At 40.3% G+C, this 21,098-nt stretch overlaps 1 protein-coding gene across 2 annotated transcripts; it reads left to right on the top strand.

Moving 5' to 3' along the window:
- Nucleotides 1–2,008: 2,008 nt before the first annotated feature.
- On the top strand, nt 2,009–9,021 carry stmn1a (stathmin 1a). Of its 2 annotated transcripts, none has more exons than XM_061908367.1 (5): nt 2,009–2,104; nt 3,496–3,538; nt 3,625–3,797; nt 5,714–5,905; nt 6,001–9,021. In XM_061908367.1, exons 1-5 carry the CDS (start codon nt 2,024–2,026, stop codon nt 6,073–6,075), a joined length of 564 nt encoding a protein of 187 aa, XP_061764351.1. In that variant the 5' UTR covers nt 2,009–2,023; the 3' UTR covers nt 6,076–9,021. The 2 variants fall into 2 exon arrangements, with proteins under 2 accessions (XP_061764351.1, XP_061764352.1); XM_061908368.1 differs by having other exon boundaries at nt 2,040–2,154.
- Nucleotides 9,022–21,098: the final 12,077 nt, after the last annotated feature.

Here is a 21,098-nt window from a genome sequence, read left to right as displayed (position 1 = left end):
TCAGGTTCCCTGACTTGGTGTAGGTATTGTCTTTATCACCAGCCATCAAGTTGTCATAGTAGTCACAGAGCTGGGCTTTGAAATGGCCATTCCACACAACATCGGGGGCCTGCAGGTACTTTGTGCAACCTCCAGATATAACAGCCATTGTAAGGTTGTAGACCCTTTAGAGCTCTGCCTTCGTGGCCTCGCTGATATGGCATCGGTACGAGTCCCATGCAAGTAGCCTCGGTCCGAAGTGAAATTTCCCAACTGCCCTCTGTTGCCAACCATGTGTCAGGTCATCATTAAAGGCCTATTGAAACCCACTACTACCCACCACGCAGTCCGATAGTTTATATATCAATGAGGAAATATTGACATTGCAACACATGCCAATACGGCCTTTTTAGTTTACTAAATTACAATTTTAAATTTCTCAGGAGTTTCGTTTTCGAAACGTGTAATGATGACGTGTACGCAAGACTTCACGGGTTTTTAAGAAGTATGAGCGCTGCGCACACACACAGCTAAATGTCGTCTGCTTTAACGGCATAATTATACAGTTTTTTGGACATCTGTGTTGCTGAATCTTTTGCAATTTGTTCAATTAATATTGGAGAAGTCACAGTAGAAAGATGGAGTAGGGAAGCTTTAGCCTTTAGCCACACAAACACACGGCGATTCCTTGTCTAAAATTCCTGGAGGTGAAACTTTCCCATGGATCAGAGCGTGGTCAAGAGAACATGGATCCCGACCACATGTCAACCAGCAGGTTTCGGTGAGAAAATTGTGGTTAAAAAGTCCGTTCTTACCGGAGAAAAGCTGAGCTTGTGAGACACTGCGCGTCAAGACACCAGTGGAGACACCCTTCCGACTAGTAATGGATGTCGAGCGGGTCTAACATGATACTGTGAAAGTTCAATCCATAATGGATCCACACAGTCGCGAGAGTCCTGTCCAAAGCGGATCCGACACAGCAGCGAGAGTCCCGTCCACAGGAAACCATCCCAAGCGGAGTCGGAACAGCATCGTAGAGATGTCCCCAACCGATACACAGGCGAGCGGTCCATCCTGGGTCCCGACTCTGGACAGCCAGTACTTCATCCATGGTCATCGGACCGGACCCCCTCCACAAGGGAGGGGGGGACAGAGGAGGAAAAGAAAAGAAGCGGCAGATCAACTGGTCTAAAAAGGGAGTCTATTTAAAAGCTAGAGTATACAAATGAGTTTTAAGGTGAGACTTAAATGCTTCTACTGAGGTAGCATCTCAAACTGTTACAGGGAGGGCATTCCAGAGTACTGGAGCCTGAACGGAAAACGCTCTATAGCCCGCAGACTTTTTTTGGGCTTTAGGAATCACTAATAAGCCGGAGTCTTTGAACGCAGATTTCTTGCCGGGACATATGGTACAATACAGTCGGCAAGATAGGATGGAGGTAGACCGTGTAGTATTTTATACGTAAGTAGTAAAACCTTAAAGTCACATCTCAAGTGCACAGGAAGCCAGTGCAGGTGAGCCAGTATAGGCGTAATATGATCAAACTTTCTTGTTCTTGTCAAAAGTCTAGCAGCCGCATTTTGTACCAACTGTAATCTTTTAATGCTAGACATGGGGAGACCCGAAAATAATACGTTACAGTAATCGAGACGAGACGTAACAAACACATGGATAATGATCTCTCTCTCTCTCTCTCTCTCTCTCTCTCTATATATATATATATATATATATGTATAAATATATATATATACATATTGGCAACACTAAATTGGCTCTAGTGTGTGAATGTGAGTGTGAATGTTGTCCGTCTATCTGTGTTGGCCCTGTGATGAGGTGGTGACTTGTCCAGGGTGTACACCGCCTTCAGCTGAATAATAATCAGTATATTCTTAATCATACTCAATAATATTTATAACACTTATGAACTTAAACATACACACATATTTGACATAGATGATAATATATATATATATAGGTTGAAATTGTCATCTACACACAACAGCGTGGACAACCAATGGCTGTGGCTCTAAAGGCGATGACGTCATGGCTAGTCACATATTTAATTGCGCTGCTAGACTGGCGCAAATTGTGCGTAATAAGCGTCGGGTGAGCACACTGTGCAAGGTGGGTGTGATAGAAAACATTTGTCAACGTGTCGGACTTATTTGATATTTGTAAGTATTATTTTTAGCATTATCTTTTTAATTGTGCTGTACATATTGTATGTAACATGTATGTCACATGTATGTGACACACGTTACATACATGTTGCGTATGTTTCTCTCATGTTGGCGTTGTTTGTCAGTAAGAAGATAAAGTACGTGGAAAAGTGATAAATGATTTGAAAGGACGCTTAAATTGATGGTTTATTGCTCGCCTTTTGACAACATGAAAACAGATGCGTTCAGCGGCACTGGGAATTAATGCGGACTCCACAGAAAGCTCCTTGTATGGATGTTACGACTTCGACAACCCGGTCCAAATTAAACGGACACGTCTTATTTGTCGTTTTGGGCGTTTTTTTTTCCATCAATGTGTGTCCCGTAGAAAGAGCGAGCGTGTCACTGTCGGGAGGTGATGTCAGCGCGTCTTTGTTTTCCTCGGCGTCGACAAAGGCGTCTTTTGTTTGCTGCCGACATGATTGCTGGACATGCAGAGTCACACATGATTCTCGCATTAAAACACGACCGAAGATGAATCAAATCCCCACGCTGTGAGCACGCAACTGTGGGCGTCAACCGATTGGCAAGTTGTCTGAACAAAAACAATAATGTATAACGTACAATTAGTTATTGTGCTTCTAATACTAAATACTTTCTATTATCAACACATGAACAGCATAATATGGTTATTTATATTATACACGCGTATATATCATACATACATACATACAGTATCGTTAATTTCAGCTCGACAAACACGATAGTAATTGCTGTAGTGACACATTTTTGACTCGATACAGTATAATATTTGCATATTTCTGCAGACAACGACCCAGTGAGGACCCTCATGACAAAGTAGGGCTGGGTACGTCTGGCCATATAGCGTGATGAGATCGATTCGATAGTCTTCAGTTCTCTTTTGTTTTATTTTATTCTTTTATTTTATGTTTTTTTTTTGTTTTACAAATAACCGTGTTTTGTTGTTTATGTTTTTGTATTTATGTATTCACTTTGTGTACATATTTGATGTTGCTGTATTAAAATGCTGCAAGTTTGTTGATAAAAACAATTTTTTGTTTGCCTAAAATCGTTGTCCTGTCTTTTATCGTGTTTGTAAAGCTTTTTAACACATTGAAATGACTGAAATGCATCAGCAGTACTGGGCCTGGATTTTACGCGGTATCGAGTCGACCCCAAAATGTGCAGTATCGCCCAGCCCTAATTGGGTGTGGTGGCTTGTAGTTTTCTCAAAGGCTACAAGATGTCGCCATTTAGCTTATTTTAGTTTGAGGGTTTTTTTGGGGTTATTTTATGAATTAAATCATACATTTTTCAGCATTTTTTTCTTTTAAGGTAAAAAACCACCAGCACCATTTCAAGATGGCCACCCCTGAAGGTGATATTTTATCAGACCTTTTTTCACTATAGTGATTCCTGGTGGGCAGGAATATTTGCTGATGTTCCCTAGTTTTCACTTTGCAGACATTCAGGTCAAAGAGCTGGACAAGCGCGCCTCTGGTCAGGCCTTCGAGGTCATCCTGGGCGCGCCGGCCCCAGACGCCAAGGGAGACTTCCCCTTGGCCGTGCCGAAGAAGAAGGATGTCTCCCTGGAGGAAATTCAAAGGAAGCTGGACGCCGCGGAGGAAAGACGCAAGGTACACAAAAAAAATCGGATATCATGAACGTGACAAGTCAGCAGACACATGTAAACACTCCATATGTTCAACATATGAAATAACAGCCATCTTGTGAAGTGAATTATATTTATATAGCGCTTTTCTCTAGTGACTCAAAGCGCTTTCCATAGTGGAATCCAATATCTAAGTTACAATTAAACCAGTGTGGGTGGCACTGGGAGCAGGTGGTTAAAGTGCCTTGCCCAAGGACACAACGGCAGTGACTAGGATGGTGGAAGCGGGAATCAAACCTGCAACCCTCAAGTTGCTGGGACAGCCGCTCTACCAACCTAGCTATTCTGCCGCATCTTGTCACGTCAGAGTCATGAGTGACAAAGTCAATTAGGATTAAAGTGAAAGTTAAAGTACCACTGATAGTCACACACATACACACTAATTGTGGTGAAACTACCCTCTGCATTTGAGCCACCCCCTTGTTCCACCCCCTTGGAGGTGAGGGGAGCAGTGGGCAGCAGCGGTGGCAGTGCTCGGGAATCATTTTGGTGATTTTTTTTTTTTTTTTTGGTAAGGATTGTTATAATTAGGCAATCACCGGGGTCATTTAGTTAGTTAGCAACATAACTCAAAATGTTAAGGGCAGATTTTGATGAAACTTTCAGGAAATGTCAAAAATGGGATTTGGAACACCTTATTTAATTTTGGAGGTGATCCGGATCACAGTCTGAATTCAGGACTTTTATCTAACTTGTACAGTAGTGTGATAGGGCCAATATACTGATTTGTAGTTATTTATGTTATTGTTAGTGTCAACATTTTTCTCATTACTTGACACCTTTTTTTTAATAAGATTTAATCCTTTTTTTTTTTTTTTGGCCTGAATTCAGCTGAGATAGGCTCCAGTAACCCCAAAAAGGACAAGCGGTAGGAAATGGATGGATGGATGGAATTTTACAATATCTTAAATCAAGTTGCGGGTTGTAAATGCAAAACCTTGTTATTCAAAAAGCAAAAGTCCACTCCAGAGGACGCTGGTTTTCAGAAACATTTAAAGCAGAGGTGTCAAATGAACGACCCGAACAGGTTTTATCCGGGCCCCGGGATGATTTTGCTAAGTATGAAAATGAGCCAACATTTTTCAATGAAAAACTGCTGTTCTAAATGTGTCCACTAGATGCCACAATAGCAATTTTTTGTATCTTTGTAGATTATGCTACATATGTAAAAAACAAAACAAAAAAAAACACATGATGTTAGGACGGCATGGCTGGGAGAGTGGCCGTGCCAGCAACCTGAGGGTTCCTGGTTTAATCCCCACCTAGTCACGTCAGTTGTGTCCTTGAGCAAGACACTTCACTCTTGCTCCTGATGGGTCGTGGTTAGGGCCTTGCATGGCAGCTCCCGCCATCAGTGTGTGAATGTGTGTGTGAATGGGTGAATGGGGAAACAGTGTCTAAGCGCTTTGAGTACCTTGAAGGTAGAAAAGCGCTATACAAGTATAACCCATTTACTATTTATGTTAGTGCACCTGTCATTAATAACATCCTGTAATTTGATTTTGATGTTATTTTTTTTATCTTGATGGATTAAAAATGAACACAAATGAGTTGACTGATGAATATTATCATATAATTTATTCAGAAAGTAGAAATAACAAAAAATAAATATACAATACTATTAACCACAACATGTAAGTGTAAAAAAAAGGAATTATAATTTGTACAATTTTAGAATGTGTTTTTTTCTATTTAAAAAAATAAAATAAAACAATCTGAAGTTGTCTTTATTTTTAAGTCATTGTGCCGTGATTTACCAGTCCGGCCCACTTGGGAGTAGATTTTTCTCCATGTGGGCCCTGATTTAAAATGAGTCTGACACTCCTGATTTAAAGCTTCAGGAACAAAGTGACCACTGAAATTTGTGTTTTTTCCCCCCAGAACCATGAAGCTGAGGTCCTGAAGCATCTGGCTGAGAAGCGTGAGCATGAAAAGGAGGTGCAGCAGAAGGCCATGGAAGAGAACAACAACTTTAGCAAGATGGCGGAGGAGAAGCTCCAACAAAAGATGGAGGCCAACAAAGGCAACCGCACAGCTATCATGGCAGCAATGAATGAAAAGTTCAAAGAAAAAGTAATTCCAATTCTTTGTCCAACTTCACGTTTGTTAGTTTTTTCAAACATTTTACCAAGAAGATTTTAGGATTAATTCTATTCTCCTTTTACCAGGACAAAAAATTGGAAGAGGTGCGAAAAAACAAGGAAAGCAATCCCGGCAAGGACGAAGACGCCTCAGAAAACTGACTTACAAAAAACATTTGTCATTTGGATATTCTATTTGTTTTGGTAAGCCAGTATTTGTGTCCACTCCTCACTCGAAGTAGGAAAACATCTGTTTTTGTGGTTTTTGTTGTTTTTATTTTTTTAAATAGATTGTCAAGCTTTATGTGTGTCCGCTCCACACAACCTTAGCAACAAGTTAGTTCAAGTTTAGGTACCCATAAGCAGTGTTGGGTTAGTTCAGGGGTCGGCAACCCAAAATGTTGAAAGAGCCATATTGGACCAAAAATACAAAAACAAATCTGTCTGGAGCCGCAAACAATTACAAGTCATATTACATACAGATAGTGTGTCATGAGATATAAATTGAATTTAGAGGACTTAAAGAAAACTAAATGATCTCAAATATAGCTACAAATGAGGCATAATGATCACAATGTGTACATATAGCTAGCCTAAGAAGCATGTTAGCATCGATTAGCTTGCAGTCATGCAGGGAACAAATATGTCTAATTAACATCCCGCATAAGTCAATAACATCAACAAGACTCGCCTTTGTGCATTCACGCCATACGTTAAAAGTTCGGTGGACCAAATGAGACAGAAAAAGATGTGGCATAAAACACGTCCGAGAAAGTCGGAGAAAGTTGTCCATGCAAACAAACCACGATGAGTTCAAGGACCACCAAAATTAGTAGGACAAAACGGAAGCATGTTTAATATAAACAGTATGTTTAATATAAACAGTGTGCTTTATAACAATTAGGGAGGTTTGTGTCATGTTTGTCCTCCTGCCGAAACTATATTAAAACAAAAAAAATTATTTTTTCCCCCCCTAATTTTTTTCCATTTTTCATACATTTTTGAAAAAGCTCCAGAGAGCCACTAAGGCGGCGCTAAAGAGATGCATGCGGCTCTCGAGCCGCGGGTTGCCGACCCCCGGGTTAGTTACTGAAAACCAGTGAGTAGTTACATTTACTACTTACTTTATTTTAAAAGTAACTCAGTTACTAACTCAGTTACTTACACCAAAAAGTAATGCGTTACTGTGAAAAGTAAACATTTATTTTATTTATTTATTTATTTATTTATTTTAAAGCTCCCATTAATGCCCTTTTAGCCTTCATTTCAGTACTGTTATTGCACTGGAGAATAATACAATCTGTTGATCAACTTGTCGTGCATTTGCATCACTGAACTCCGCTCAGCAATGTGGTCTACATACAACACACAAAGACAAAGATATGTTTCAAAGGGCCAATTTATTTTGGGCCAGAACAAATTGACAAAAGTATTATAAATAGCTGCAACATAACATAAGTAAAAAACCGCATAATAACAACATGTCACAACATAGCTGTAAACCTGGCTTCACTCAAGGAAGGCACACATAACATACACAAAGCCTAACCAGGCATTTTTTTCTCTCAAGGAAGTGTGAAATAAAATCATGTCTTCAGGAGATCAACATTGTACTGAAACCCAGAACATTCTACGCATTTCCCCAATTTAAGGTTAGAGATAAGGAAGGCTTGGCCTGGCCCTAGTGGGCCAGGCCAAGCCTGACACAGACTTTATAGTCTACACATTTAGAGTGATGTGATAATCAAACACTGTAGAAGTCTAGAATGAAAGAGTTTATAAGAGATTTGACAGAGTGTGTACCTTCAGTGATGAATGATGAGCATAGGCAGAGTTTGGAGTGTCTTCTTTAGCTTGCTTTCCATGTTTATGTACTCACTGTCCAGGTACTTGGAACATGTTCTCCGTGCCATTTGCTGTTTGATGCCCGATATCATGCTAATTAGCTGCCTGAAAGCGGGTGACTCCACCGTAGAAATAGCCTGCATGTCTTCTACCACATACGCTAAAATCGGCTCTATCAATGTTGTCCTAGCTAGCAGTGCCTCCGTTAAAATCCTTAGGTGGGGGTGGAGGTGGAGGTGAAGTGGCATCGGAGTCTGTGTCTCTCTTTACTAGCTTTGTTGCAGCATGTTGCTTTTGTAGCTGTTTCAGCAGATTTGAATTGCTGTTTTGGGCAATAGATGGGATCTTTGATCCAAGATACAACTTACATCTAACTAAAATGTTCTTTTCTTTGTGCTAGACAAAAGAAAAGTAGTGAGACTATCTCCATGTTACGAAACTCAACTACGGCTCCGCCATGATGTCTTGTTGTTAGTAAACACAGACACGTCCCCCCTCTCCACATCCACACCCACACCCACACCCAGACACACACAGAGCGTGCCTCTTCTCTTCTTCCCCTTGTGACACAAGAAGATTCAGAAGGACAACTTTTTTTGATTGATTGATTGAAACTTTTATTAGTAGAGTGAACAGTTCAGTACATATTCCGTACAATTGACCTCTAAATGGTAACACCCGAATAAGTTTTTCAACTTGTTTAAGTCGGGGTCCACGTTAATCAATTCATGGTAAAACACTGCAACTCTCCAATAAAACACACTCAGATATTCTGTTTCTGGCTGATACTACATGAAAAATAACGTAAAATAACGCAGTAACGCATCGTGTAGCAACTGTAACTGAGTTATTGAATATACAAATTAACGCGTTAGACTACTAGTTACCGCCAAAAATAACGGTGTTACAGTAACTCGTTACTTTGTAACCCATTAGTCCCAACACTGCTCATAAGCGTCTGTGTGGTTAAACCTAATTATTGCTGTGACTTGTGTTTCTGTCTGAGGCTGCAGATCCAATTTTATTCTTCCGATAAAAAACGTTATTTTACACATCAAGCATGTAAACGTACTTGTGAAAATGAATCAACAACCTTAACGTAGTATTTCAGTTGATTAGTCGTACTTAAACAACGCAAAGGCAGCGTTTTCCTCGTACTTTACTTCATTGCCGAATGTTGCCAAATAAATGTTAACCTGCCCTATGTAATCGCTCACTGTTAACAGCACAATTTCAACGTTTGAAATAAAATTTTTGCACTCATTAGCTCCTCAATGTTGTCTTTCCAATAGCTTTACTTTCTCTTACTAACAATTAGCGTACTAGCAACAAGCAGCGGTTATATACAGCTATGCCGTAGTCCTACTTGCAATTTAACATGAATACAATGGCTAATATGCTAACAGTTAGCATGCAGCAGAGTAGTGGGTTACTCTATATAATGATTCAACGTCATGCTATAGGTAGATTATATATATATATATATATATGTATATATATATATATATGTATATATATATGTGTATACATATATATGTGTATATATATGTGTATATATATATGTATGTGTATATATATGTATATATATGTATGTGTATGTATATATAATTATGTCTACATGTATGTGTATGTATACATACATAAATATGTATGTATATATTTATGTATGTATGTATATATTTATGTATGTATGTATACATGTATGTATGTATATATATATATACATACATGTATGTATATATACATATATGTATGTCTACATGTATGTGTATGTATACATACATAAATATGGATGTATATATTTATGTATGTATGTATACATGTATGTATGTATATATATATACATACATGTATGTATATATTTATGTATGTATATATACATATATGTATGTATATATTTACATGTGTATACATATGTATATATTTATGTATGTATATACTGATACTTTTTTTTTTGCAAATAATCATTAACTTTAGAATTTGATGACAGCAACACGTGACAAAGAAGTTAGGAAAGGTGGCAATAAATACTGATAAAGTTGAGGAATGCTCATCAAACACTTATTTGGAACATCCCACACATGTGCTGGCTAATTGGGAAAAGGTGGGTGCCATGATTGGGTATAAAAACAGCTTCCCAAAAAATGCTCAGTCTTTCACAAGAAAGGATGGAGCGAAGTACACCACTTTGTCCACAAGTGTGTGAGCAAATAGTCAAACAGTTTAAATGATAAATGGGTTGTACTTGTATAGCGCTTTTCTACCTTCAAGGTACTCAAAGCGCTTTGACACTACTTCCACATTTACCCATTCACACACACATTCACACACTGATGGAGGGAGCTGCCATGCAAGGCGCCAACCAGGACACAACGGACGAAACGAGGTTGTTTAAGAACAATGTTTTTCAAAGTGCAATTGCAAGAAATTTAGGGATTTCAACATCTACGGTCCATAATATCATCAAAAGGTTCAAATAATCTGGAGAAATCGGCATGGCCGGAAACCAACATTGAATGACCCAATCAATCCCACAAACGGCACTGTATCAAAAACCGACATCAGTCTCTAAATGTTATCACCACATGTGCTCAGGAACACTTCAGAAAACCACTGTCACTAAATACAGTTGGTCGCTACATCTGTAAGTGCAAGTTAAAGCTCTACCATGCAAAGCGAAAGCCATTTATCAACAACATCCAGAAACTCCGCTGGCTTCTCTGAGCCCCAGATCATCTAAAATGGACTGATGCAAAGTGGAAAAGTGTTTTGTGGTCTGACGAGTCCACATTTAAAATTGTTTTTGGAAATATTCGACATCGTGTCATCCGGACATAAGGGGAAGCGAACCATCCAGACTGTTATCGACGCAAAGTTCAAAAGCCAGCATCTGTGATGGTATGGGGGTGCATTAATGCGCAAGGCATGGGTAACTTACACATCTGTGAAGGCACCATTAATGCTGAAAGGTACATACAGGTTTTGGAACAACATATGCTGCCATCTAAGCGCAGTCTTTCTCATGGACGCCTCTGCTTATTTTAGCAAGACAATGCCAAGCCACATTCAGCACGTGTTACACAGCGTGGCTTCGTAAAAAAAAGAGTGCGGGTACTTTCCTGGCCCACCTGCAGTCCAGACCTGTCTCCCATCGAAAATGTGTGGCGCATTATGAAGCGTAAAATATGACAGCGGAGACCCAGGACTGTCGAACGACTGAAGCTCTACATAAAACAAGAATGGGAAAGAATTCCACTTTCAAAGCTTCAACATTTAGTTTCCTCAGTTCCCAAACGTTTATTGAGCGTTGTCAAAAGAAAAGGTGATTTAACACAGTGGTGATCATGCCCTTTCCTAACTACTTTGGCACATCTTGCAGCCATGAAATTCTAAGTTAATCATTATTTGCAAAAAAAAAAGTTTATCAGTTTGAACTTCAAATATGTTGTCCTTGTAGCATATTCAACTGAATATGGGTTGAATATGATTTGCAAATCATTGTATTCAGTTTATGTTTACATCCAACACATTTTCCCAACTGATATGGAAACGGGGTTTGTATGTATGTACACACACACATATATATATCCATCCATCCATCCATTTCCTACCGCTTATTCCCTTTTGGGGTCGCGGGGGGCGCTGGCGCCTATCTCAGCTACAATCAGGCGGAAGGCGGGGTACACCCTGGACAAGTCGCCACCTCATCGCAGGGCCAACACAGATATATATATATATATATATATATATATATATATATATATATAAATATATATATATATATATATATATATATATATATATATATATATATATATATATATATACTCCGGATTTCTCCCATCTCCAAAAACATGCACCTGGGGATAGGGGGATTGGCAACACTAAATTGGCCCTAGTGTGTGAATGTGAGTGTGAATGTTGTATGTCTATCTGTGTTGGCCCTGTGACTAGGTGGCAACTTGTCCAGGGTGTACCCCGCCTACCACTCGTGTGCAGATGGGATAACTTCCAACACCCCCTCGACCCCGAGAGGGACAATCGGTAGAAAATGGATGGATGGAAGTATGGATAGTTAATATACTAACACTTATCATGGTATCATGAAGTAACCATGAGTCTTATAAGAACTCCTTTTACGCTGACTACTACAATTGACCAATCGCCCAACAAGTAACACTGTAAGTTTGCGTTGGTGGAACGCTAGCATTTTGGGTACTTAGTGCTGATGGTTAGTATCTTAGCCATTTTTTTCATGTGAAAAAGTATACAGAATCCAATTAGCACGATGTAACGTAGCTGTAAGATATTTTCGGGTACCACCTTTCATGATTGCAGGGATATCAAAATGTTTTTAATATCTCTGATCACAAAATTTTAGTTGTGATCATCCTTAACTACAGGCTATGATACTTTCTCAAAGTTCACAGTTTAAGTCAGGAGTCCCCAAACTTTTTGACTCGGGGGCCACATTGGGTTAAAAAAAAAACAACAACTATACATATATATATATATATATATATATACATATATATATATATATATATATATATATATACATATATATATATATATATATATATCCATCCATCCATCCATTTTCTAACGCTTATTCCCTTTCGGGGTCGCGGGGGCGCTGGCGCCTATCTCAGCTACAATCCGGCGGAAGGCAGGGTATATATATATATATATATATATATATATATATATATATACTATTCAGAGCAAGATGATGTCATGTTATCGATGGGAAAATTAATTTTTAGACATTATGAATTGCCTGAGTGGCTCGGAGACACTGAGAGTAACAAGCGGTAGAAAATGGATTAGAAAGGACAGATTTAAAATAGTAAATAACATTTTTGAAATTATTGTAGTTGTTTTTTTAAACTTGGGACTTCCCGCGGGCCAGGTACAAACCGTGCTTGTACTTGATCAAAGTGGTCATGGAATTTTTTCATCCATTATTTTATCTTCCATCCATCCATTTTCTACCGCTTGTCCATTTCGGGGTCGCAGGGGTCACTGGAGCATTTCTCAGCTGCGTTCAGGCGGAAGGCGGCGCACACCCTGGACAAGTCGCCATTTCATCACAGGGCCAACATGGATAGATATCTTCCATCCATCTATCCATTTACTACCGCTTATTCCCTTTGGGGTCGCAGAGGGGGAGGACTGGTGCCTATTTCAGCTACTATCGGGCGGAAGGCGGGGTACACCTTGGACAAGTCGTCACCTCATTACAGGGCAGATAGACATCTTATTTTAGTTAATTTTATTTTAATATATTTTATTTTATGACCCGAGCACATACGATTACACAGTTACCATCAGTGACAGCAGCCATTTCAAGCTAAAAATAGTAACTTAAAAAAAAAAAGTATAATACAAATCTTTGCATGGGCTCATTTTGGCCACTGGATGGCACATTTTCATCACAAAAGAAGGACGCTCCAATGCGTCACAATGATCAGATTTTCTTCCATCCACCAGAGGGCAGCAAACCGAGGGAAAATAGTTAGTTTTTTTTGCCAACACTGGATTGTAGTTGATTTGGCTCCAGCGCTATTGAATGAAAATAAAAACAGTGTTATACCCTGAAATCCGGGCTCTCCTGGCAGTGTGTGGTGGTCCGAATAACCCACTTGAGGGCAACCTCCACAGTGGCCTACTACTACTCAGTGGTCTAGTGGTTAGAGATTGGTAGGTTGTGAGTTCAAACCCCTGCCGAGTCATACCAAAGACTATGGGAGCCATTACCTCCCTGCTTGGCACTCAGCATAAAAGGGTTGGAATTGGGGGTGGAATCGCCAAAAATAATTCCCAGGCGCGGACACCGCTGCTGCACACTGCTCTCCTCACCTCTCAGGGGGTGATCAAGGGTGATGGGTCAAATGCAGAAAACAATTTCGCCACATACTTAGGGTGTGTGACTTTATCTTTAACTTTTCAACCACTGTTAACCACGTCCTAGAGGGAGGAGAGGCGGCTTGATGGTCTTCTCCATCCATTTATACATTTTCTACCGCTTGTTCTTCTCGGGGTTGCGAGTGGCTGGAGCCTATCCCAGCTGCATTCGGGCGGAAGGCGGGGTACACCCTAGACAGGTCACCAACACAGATAGACAGACAACATTCAAACTTACATTTACACACTTGGGCCTATTTAGTGTTGCCAATCAACCTATCCCCAGGTGCATGTCTTTGGAGGTGAGAGGGAACCCATGCAGTCACGGAGAACATGCAAACTCCACACAGATAGACCCAGAAGCATCAATTCGTACCCAAAAAAATCTAAAAACACTACAAATTGCTACCATATTTGACCAATAATTTTAATCTAATCTAATAAATACATATGTATGTCAATCAATCAATGATCAATCAATCAATGTTTACTTATATAGCCCTAAATCACTAGTGTCTCAAAGGGCTGCACAAACCACCACGACATCCTCGGTAGGAAAACTCACACCCAGTGGGACATTGGTGACAATAATGACCCAGTGGGACGTCGGTGACAATGATGACTATGAGAACCTTAGAGAGGAGGAAAGCAATGGATGTCAAGCGGGTCTAACATGATACTGTGAAAGTTCAATCCACAATGGATACAACACAGTCGCGAGAGTCCAGTCCAAAGAGGATCCAAGACACAGCAGCGAGAGTCCCGTTCACAGCGGAGCCAGCAGGAAACCATCCCAAGCGTAGGCGGACCAGCAGCGCAGAGATGTCCCCAGCCGATACACAGGCGAGCAGTACATGGCCACCGGATCGGACCGGACCCCCTCCACACGGGAGAGTGGGACATAGAAGAAAAAGAAAAGAAACGGCAGATCAACTGGTCTAAAAAGGGAGTCTATTTAAAGGCTAGAGTATACAAATGAGTTTTAAGGTGAGACTTAAATGCTTCTACTGAGGTGGCATCGCGAACGGTTACCGGGAGGGCATTCCAGAGTACTGGAGCCCGAACGGAAAATGCTCTATAGCCCGCAGACTTTTTTTGGGCTTTGGGAATCACTAATAAGCCGGAGTCCTTTGAACGCAGATTTCTTGCCGGGACATATGGTACAATACAATCGGCAAGATAAGATGGAGCTAGACCGTGTAGTATTTTATACGTAAGTAGTAAAACCTTAAAGTCACATCTTAAGTGCACAGGAAGCCAGTGCAGGTGAGCCAGTACAGGCGTAATGTGATCAAACTTTCTTGTTCTTGTCAAAAGTCTAGCAGCCGCATTTTGTACCAACTGTAATCTTTTAATGCTAGACATGGGGAGACCCGAAAATAATACGTTACAGTAGTCGAGGCGAGACGTAACAAACGCATGGATAATGATCTCAGCGTCTTTAGTGGACAGAATGGAGCGAATTTTAGCGATATTACGGAGATGAAAGAAGGCCGTTTTAGTAACGCTTTTAATGTGTGCCTCAAAGGAGAGAGTTGGGTCGAAGATAACACCCAGATTCTTTACAATTATGTATGCATTATCCTGTTATATCTCACATTCTACGTTGTGTTTTGGAAAAAAAGTCTTCATAAGCGTTACTTAATTCATTGGTTCTCAACCTTTTTTCAGTGATGTACCCCCTGTGAACATTTTTTTAATTCAGAGCAAAGCATTTTTGGTTTAAAAAAAGAGATGAAAAAGTAAAATACAGCACTGTCATCAGTTTCTGATTTATTAAATTGTATAACAGTGCAAAAATATTGCTCATTTGTAGTGGTCTTTCTTGAGCTATTTGGAAAAAAAGACATAAAAATAACTGAAAACTTGTTGAAAATCAAACAAGTGATTCAATTATAAATACAATTTCCACACATAGAAGTAATCATCAACTTAAAGTGCCCTCTTTGGTGATTGTAATAGAGATCCATCTGGATTCATGAACTTAATCCAAAAAATGTATTCACAAAAAAAGAAATCTTTAACATAAATATTTATGGAACATGTCCACAAAAAATCTAGCTGTCAACTCTGAATATTGCATTGTTGCATTTCTTTTGACAGTTTATGAACTTACATTCATATTTTGTTGAAGTATTATTTAATAAATATATTTATTAAGGATTTTTGAATTGTTGCTATTTTTAGAATATTTTTAAAAAATCTCACGTACCCCTTGGCATACCTTCAAGTACCCCCAGATACCAGATACCCGAACCACCTCATCTGGCTCCTCTCGATGTGGAGGAGCAGCGGCTTTACTCTGATCTCCTCACGACTGACATAACTTTTCACCCTATCTCTAAGGGAGAGCCCCGCCACCCAAGGGAGGAAACTCACTTTGTCCGCTTGTACCCGTGACCTTGTCATTTCAGTTATAACCCAAAGCTCATGACCATAGGTGAGGATAGGGACGTAGTTCTACCAATAAATTGAGAGCTTTGCCTTCCGGCTCAGCTCCTTTATCACCACGATGAACCGATGCAGGGTCCCCATCACTGCAGACTCTGCCTGTCAATCTCACGATCCAATCTTCCCTCACCCGGAAAAAAGAATTGAACTCCTCCATTTGAGGCTGAATCTCCTGCCCAACCTAGAGATGGCACTCCTCCCTTTTCCGGACGAGCACCACAGACTGAATTGCATTAACAAAAATGTGTGAATAAGAAAAAAGCAGCATGCCGCCATTGTTCAGTAGAACTGTACAACGTTACTCCAAGTGAGAACTATTGCTGCACTTCAATTTATCTACATATCCAATATTCCATATTGCGAACATGTATCTCAGTCTGTGTGCGTGCACTAATTTGTGGGTCTGTATATCAATTCGATCAATTACATCCATGTACATGTGTTTTAGGTTGTCTGTCCCTAATCAGGAAGATATGCCTCTCATATGAAGAACCCTCGACTGGTTGACTAATTACATCTGATTTTTGCGACACCTCAGCCGTGTATGATTTGAGCGAGCGCATCCAGATTGGTGAGCGTGTAATACAATCTGCGTGCACGTATCTGAGGTGTGCCTACATTTAACTAACCATGGAAAACACACACGGATCGATATACAGACACAAAAATGAGTACACACACACACACACACACACACACACACACACACACACAAATTGAAATACAAACCCCGTTTTCCATATGATTTGGGAAATTGTGTTAGATGCAAATCAATCAATCAATCAATCAATGTTTACTTATATAGCTAGCCCTAAATCACTAGTGTCTCAAAGGGCTGCACAATCCACAACACAAACCACTACGACATCCTCGGTAGGCCCACATAAGGGCAAGGAAAACTCACACCCAGTGGGACGTCGGTGACAATGATGACCCAGTGGGACGTCGGTGACAATGATGACAATGAGAACCTTGGAGAGGACGAAAGCAATGGATGTCGAGCGATAATAGTGTCTTGCTCAGGACACAACGGACGTGACGAGGTTGAAGAATGCTCATCAAACACTTATTTGAAACATCCCACAGGTGTGCTGGCTAATTGGGAACAGGTGGGTGCCATGATTGGGTATAAAAACAGCTTCCCAAAAAATGCTCAGTCTTTCACAAGAAAGGATGGGGTGAGGTACACTCCTTTGTCCACAACTGTGTGAGCAAATAGTCAAATAGTTTAAGAACAACGTTTCTCTAATATAATATAATAGAGTTTTATCGTCATTATTGCAGTGAACAGGTTCAAAGAACAACTAAATTGGAGCAGATCCCCTAACGTGCATATACAATATGGTAATATAAATAGTTAAAAAAAAGATAGAAATGAGAGATGTATCTATGTATATGTATATATATCCACACAGATGCATATATACATGCATATGAATATATATACACACATACATATAACATTATTGCACATTATGGTCCGAAAAAATAGAAAAAAAATTCAAAACTTTACACATGAGGACATGATGGACATATTGTGCTCACTCAGTGCCTGTTTAATGCTACTATGGCTCTTGGGTAAAAGCTGTTTTTTAGTCTATTTGTGCTCGCTTTTAGCACCCTGTAGCGTCTGCCCGAGGGTAGTAGTTCCAGGTGGCTGTGCCCAGGGTGGAATGGGTCTTTCTCAAAGTGCAATTGCAAAAAAAATTACGGATTTCAACATCTACGGTCCATTAATATCATCAAAAGGTTCAGAGACTCTGAAGAAATCACTCCACGTAAGCGGCATGGCCGGAAACCGACATTGAATGACCGTGACCTTCGATCCCTCAGACGGCACTGTATCAAAAACCAATATCAAAGCGAAAGCCATTTATCAACAACATCCAGAAATGCCACCGGCTTCTCTGGGCCCGAAATCATCTGATATGGAGTGATGCAAAGTGGAAAAGTGTTCTGTGGTCTGACGAGTCCACATTTAAAATTGTTTTTGGAAATATTGGACATCGTGTCATCCGGACCAAAGGGGAAGCGAACCATCCAGACTGTTATCGACGCAAAGTTCAAAAGCCAGCATCTGTGATGTTATAGGGGTGCATTAGTGCCCAAGGCATGGGTAACTTACACATCTGTGAAGGCACCATTAATGCTGAATGGTACATACAGGTTTTGGAACAACATATACTGCCATCTAAGCGCAGTCTTTTTCATGGACGCCCCTGCTTATTTCAGCAAGACAATGCCAAGCCAAATTCAATACATGTTAAAAAAAAAGTGCTGGTACTTTCCTGGCCCGCCTGCAGTCCAGGCCTGTCTCCCATCGAAAATGTGTGGCGCATTATGAAGCGTGAAATACGACAGCGGCGACCCTGGACTGTTGAACGACTGAACCTGAGATGAAAATCTAATTTAAAACATGTGTATGCCTGTACAACACTTAAAACCTTTAGCATATCTGTATGTGGAATTGAAATATGGAATGGATTAACCCATCCATCCATCCATTTTTTACCGCTTATTCCCTTTGGGGTCGCGGGGGGCGCTGGTGCTTATCTCAGCCACAATCGGGCGGAAGGCGGTGTACACCCTGGACAAGTCGCTACCTTATTGCAGGGAATGGATTAACCAAAGAAATCAAACAAAGCACCAATATGTTTAAGTTTAAGAGACCGTTCATACTACAAGTGTTTACAAGGTACACAGAAAAAGAATTATGAACATCTTGAACCCTTTTTTATTTTTTAATTGTTTTTTATTGAGACAAACATTATTTATGTATTAAGTATTTGTTTACTTACAATGGAATGTTATTTATTTATTATTTATGTGTTCACTGTTATGTTAAAGAGAACAAGGAAATAAGATTGCTATGATGTGAAAAAGGGTGGGATTAAATGGTAAATGGGTTATATCGTATAGCACTTTATACCTTTGAGGGATTCAAAACGCTTTCGTTTCTATTTCCACATTCACCCATTCACACATACATTCACACATTGATGGCGGGAGCTGCCAGGCAAGGCCCTAACCACGAACTATCGGGAGCAATGGTGAAGTGTCTTGCTCAAGGACACAACGGATGTGACTCGGTTGGAAGAAGCTGGGGATCAAACCAGGAACCCTCAGTTTGTGGCACGGCCACTGTCCCAACCGCTCTATTCCATTCACCCGTTCACACATATATTCACACATTGATGGCGGGAGCTACCATGCAAGGCCCTAACCACAAACCATCGGAAACAATGGTGAAGTGTCTTGCTCCAGGACACAATGGATGTGACTCGGTTGGAAGAAGCTGGGGATCAAACCAGGAACCCTCAGTTTGTGGCAAGGCCACTGTCCCAACTGCTCTATTCCATTCTCCCATTCACACATACATTCACACATTGATGGCTTGAGCTGCCATGCAAGGCCCGAACCACGAACCATCAGGAGCAAAGGTGAAGTGTCTTGCTTAAGGACAATGGATGTGAGTCAGTTGGAAGAAGCTTGGGATTGAACCAGGAACCCTCAGTTTGTGGCACGGCCACTGTCCCAACCGTTCTATTCCAACCGCGCCACGCAGTACCCGCGCCACGCAGTCCCCGTGCCACGCAGTACATAAACTCAGCCTCTTCCTACTCCTTTTCAGATATGCTGTAATGAATTATCTGGAAATATGTGATGCATTACATTTTATCGTATGCATGTTTGAAATAAACTGAAGTGAACTTTTTTTGTTGTTTTTATTTTAGAATGTGCCACAGGCCGTGAAAAAATGATCTGCGGGCTGCAAATGGTCCCTGCACTGCACTTCAGACAGCAGTGGCATAATCCATCCCGTAATTTAATTCCACATACTGACATGCACCTGGGGATAAGTTGATTGGCAACACTAAATTGTCCCTAGTGTGTGAATGTGAGTGTGAATGTTGTCTCTGTGTTGGCCCTGTGATGAGGTGGTGACTTGTCCAGGGTGTACTCCGCCTTCTACCCGACTGCAGCTGAGATAGGCTCCAGCATCCCCCGTGACCCCAAAAGGGACAAGCGGTTGAAAATGGATGGATGGATAGATCTACTAAATGTCTTTTAAGTGTTGGTCGTGCTGACAAATCTTTTAAGTTGAAATTTTCAGAAAATAAATCTAACTGGATCCGTAGGGTAATTTATGTTACACATTTACAACTATTTAAATTCTTGCTAAACAAAGCTCTGTTTTTTTGTGTGCTTACTGCAAGGATTGTTTTCCTGGAATGCAAAACTGACGGCTCCGGACGAAGGCAGGATTTGATTTCAAGGAGATGGGTCAAATGCAGAGGACAAATTTCACCACACCTAGAGTGTGTGGGACAATCATTGGTACTTTATTTATTTAACATAAATCAACCAACTACCAAAAATACAGACACAGAACAAAAAGGCAAGCATGCCTAATACACATAAAGCTAAGATTTAACATAAGCATGGAACAAGAAACTTACTTGGCAAAGGCGTGACGCAAACAATGAAGCCAGGCCGACTGACTGGCAAGGACAAGCTTAAATAATGCCTCTGATTAGTGCAGAGACAGGTGAACACAATGAGTAACCATGGCAACCAAAACAAACTCAGGTGTCGCAAACAGGAACTAAAGGAGCCCAAAACTAACAAAAAATACAAAAACATGATCCGGACCACGGATCATGACAGCGTTTTAAAGCAAAGTTGTAATTATTTTTTAAAGGTACAAAAAACAGGTCGGGTATTGAGATACTTACATGTATAGATATAAAACTTAGCCAATAGTATAATGAGGTTGCAAAGGTAAAATTCCTTCTCAAATTTTTGTTCATATAGTGTAAAACAAAATATCACATCTTTAAAACAAAGCACCAATTTGTCATGAATATTGTCCAGGATGAAGTGACAGATGAGAACAAAACACCGTTTTCAATGAGCACATGTGTTGCATGACGTCATCATTGCGCCTTTATTTGGTTCCTGCATGTTGTTTCCGTATACCT

Source organism: Nerophis ophidion, linkage group LG08 (assembly GCF_033978795.1).
Source record: "Nerophis ophidion isolate RoL-2023_Sa linkage group LG08, RoL_Noph_v1.0, whole genome shotgun sequence".
Lineage (NCBI taxonomy): Eukaryota > Metazoa > Chordata > Actinopteri > Syngnathiformes > Syngnathidae > Nerophis > Nerophis ophidion.
This window is presented reverse-complemented; position numbering and strand designations above follow the sequence as displayed.

Coding starts and splice junctions, on each gene's coding strand:
- stmn1a (XM_061908367.1), top strand. CDS start 2,024: ATGGCTAGTCACATATTTAATTGCGCTGCTAGACTGGCGCAAATTGTG. Junction 3,539..3,624: donor CAAGATGGCCACCCCTGAAG/GTGATATTTTAT, acceptor TTCACTTTGCAG/ACATTCAGGTCAAAGAGCTG. Junction 3,798..5,713: donor CCGCGGAGGAAAGACGCAAG/GTACACAAAAAA, acceptor TTTTCCCCCCAG/AACCATGAAGCTGAGGTCCT.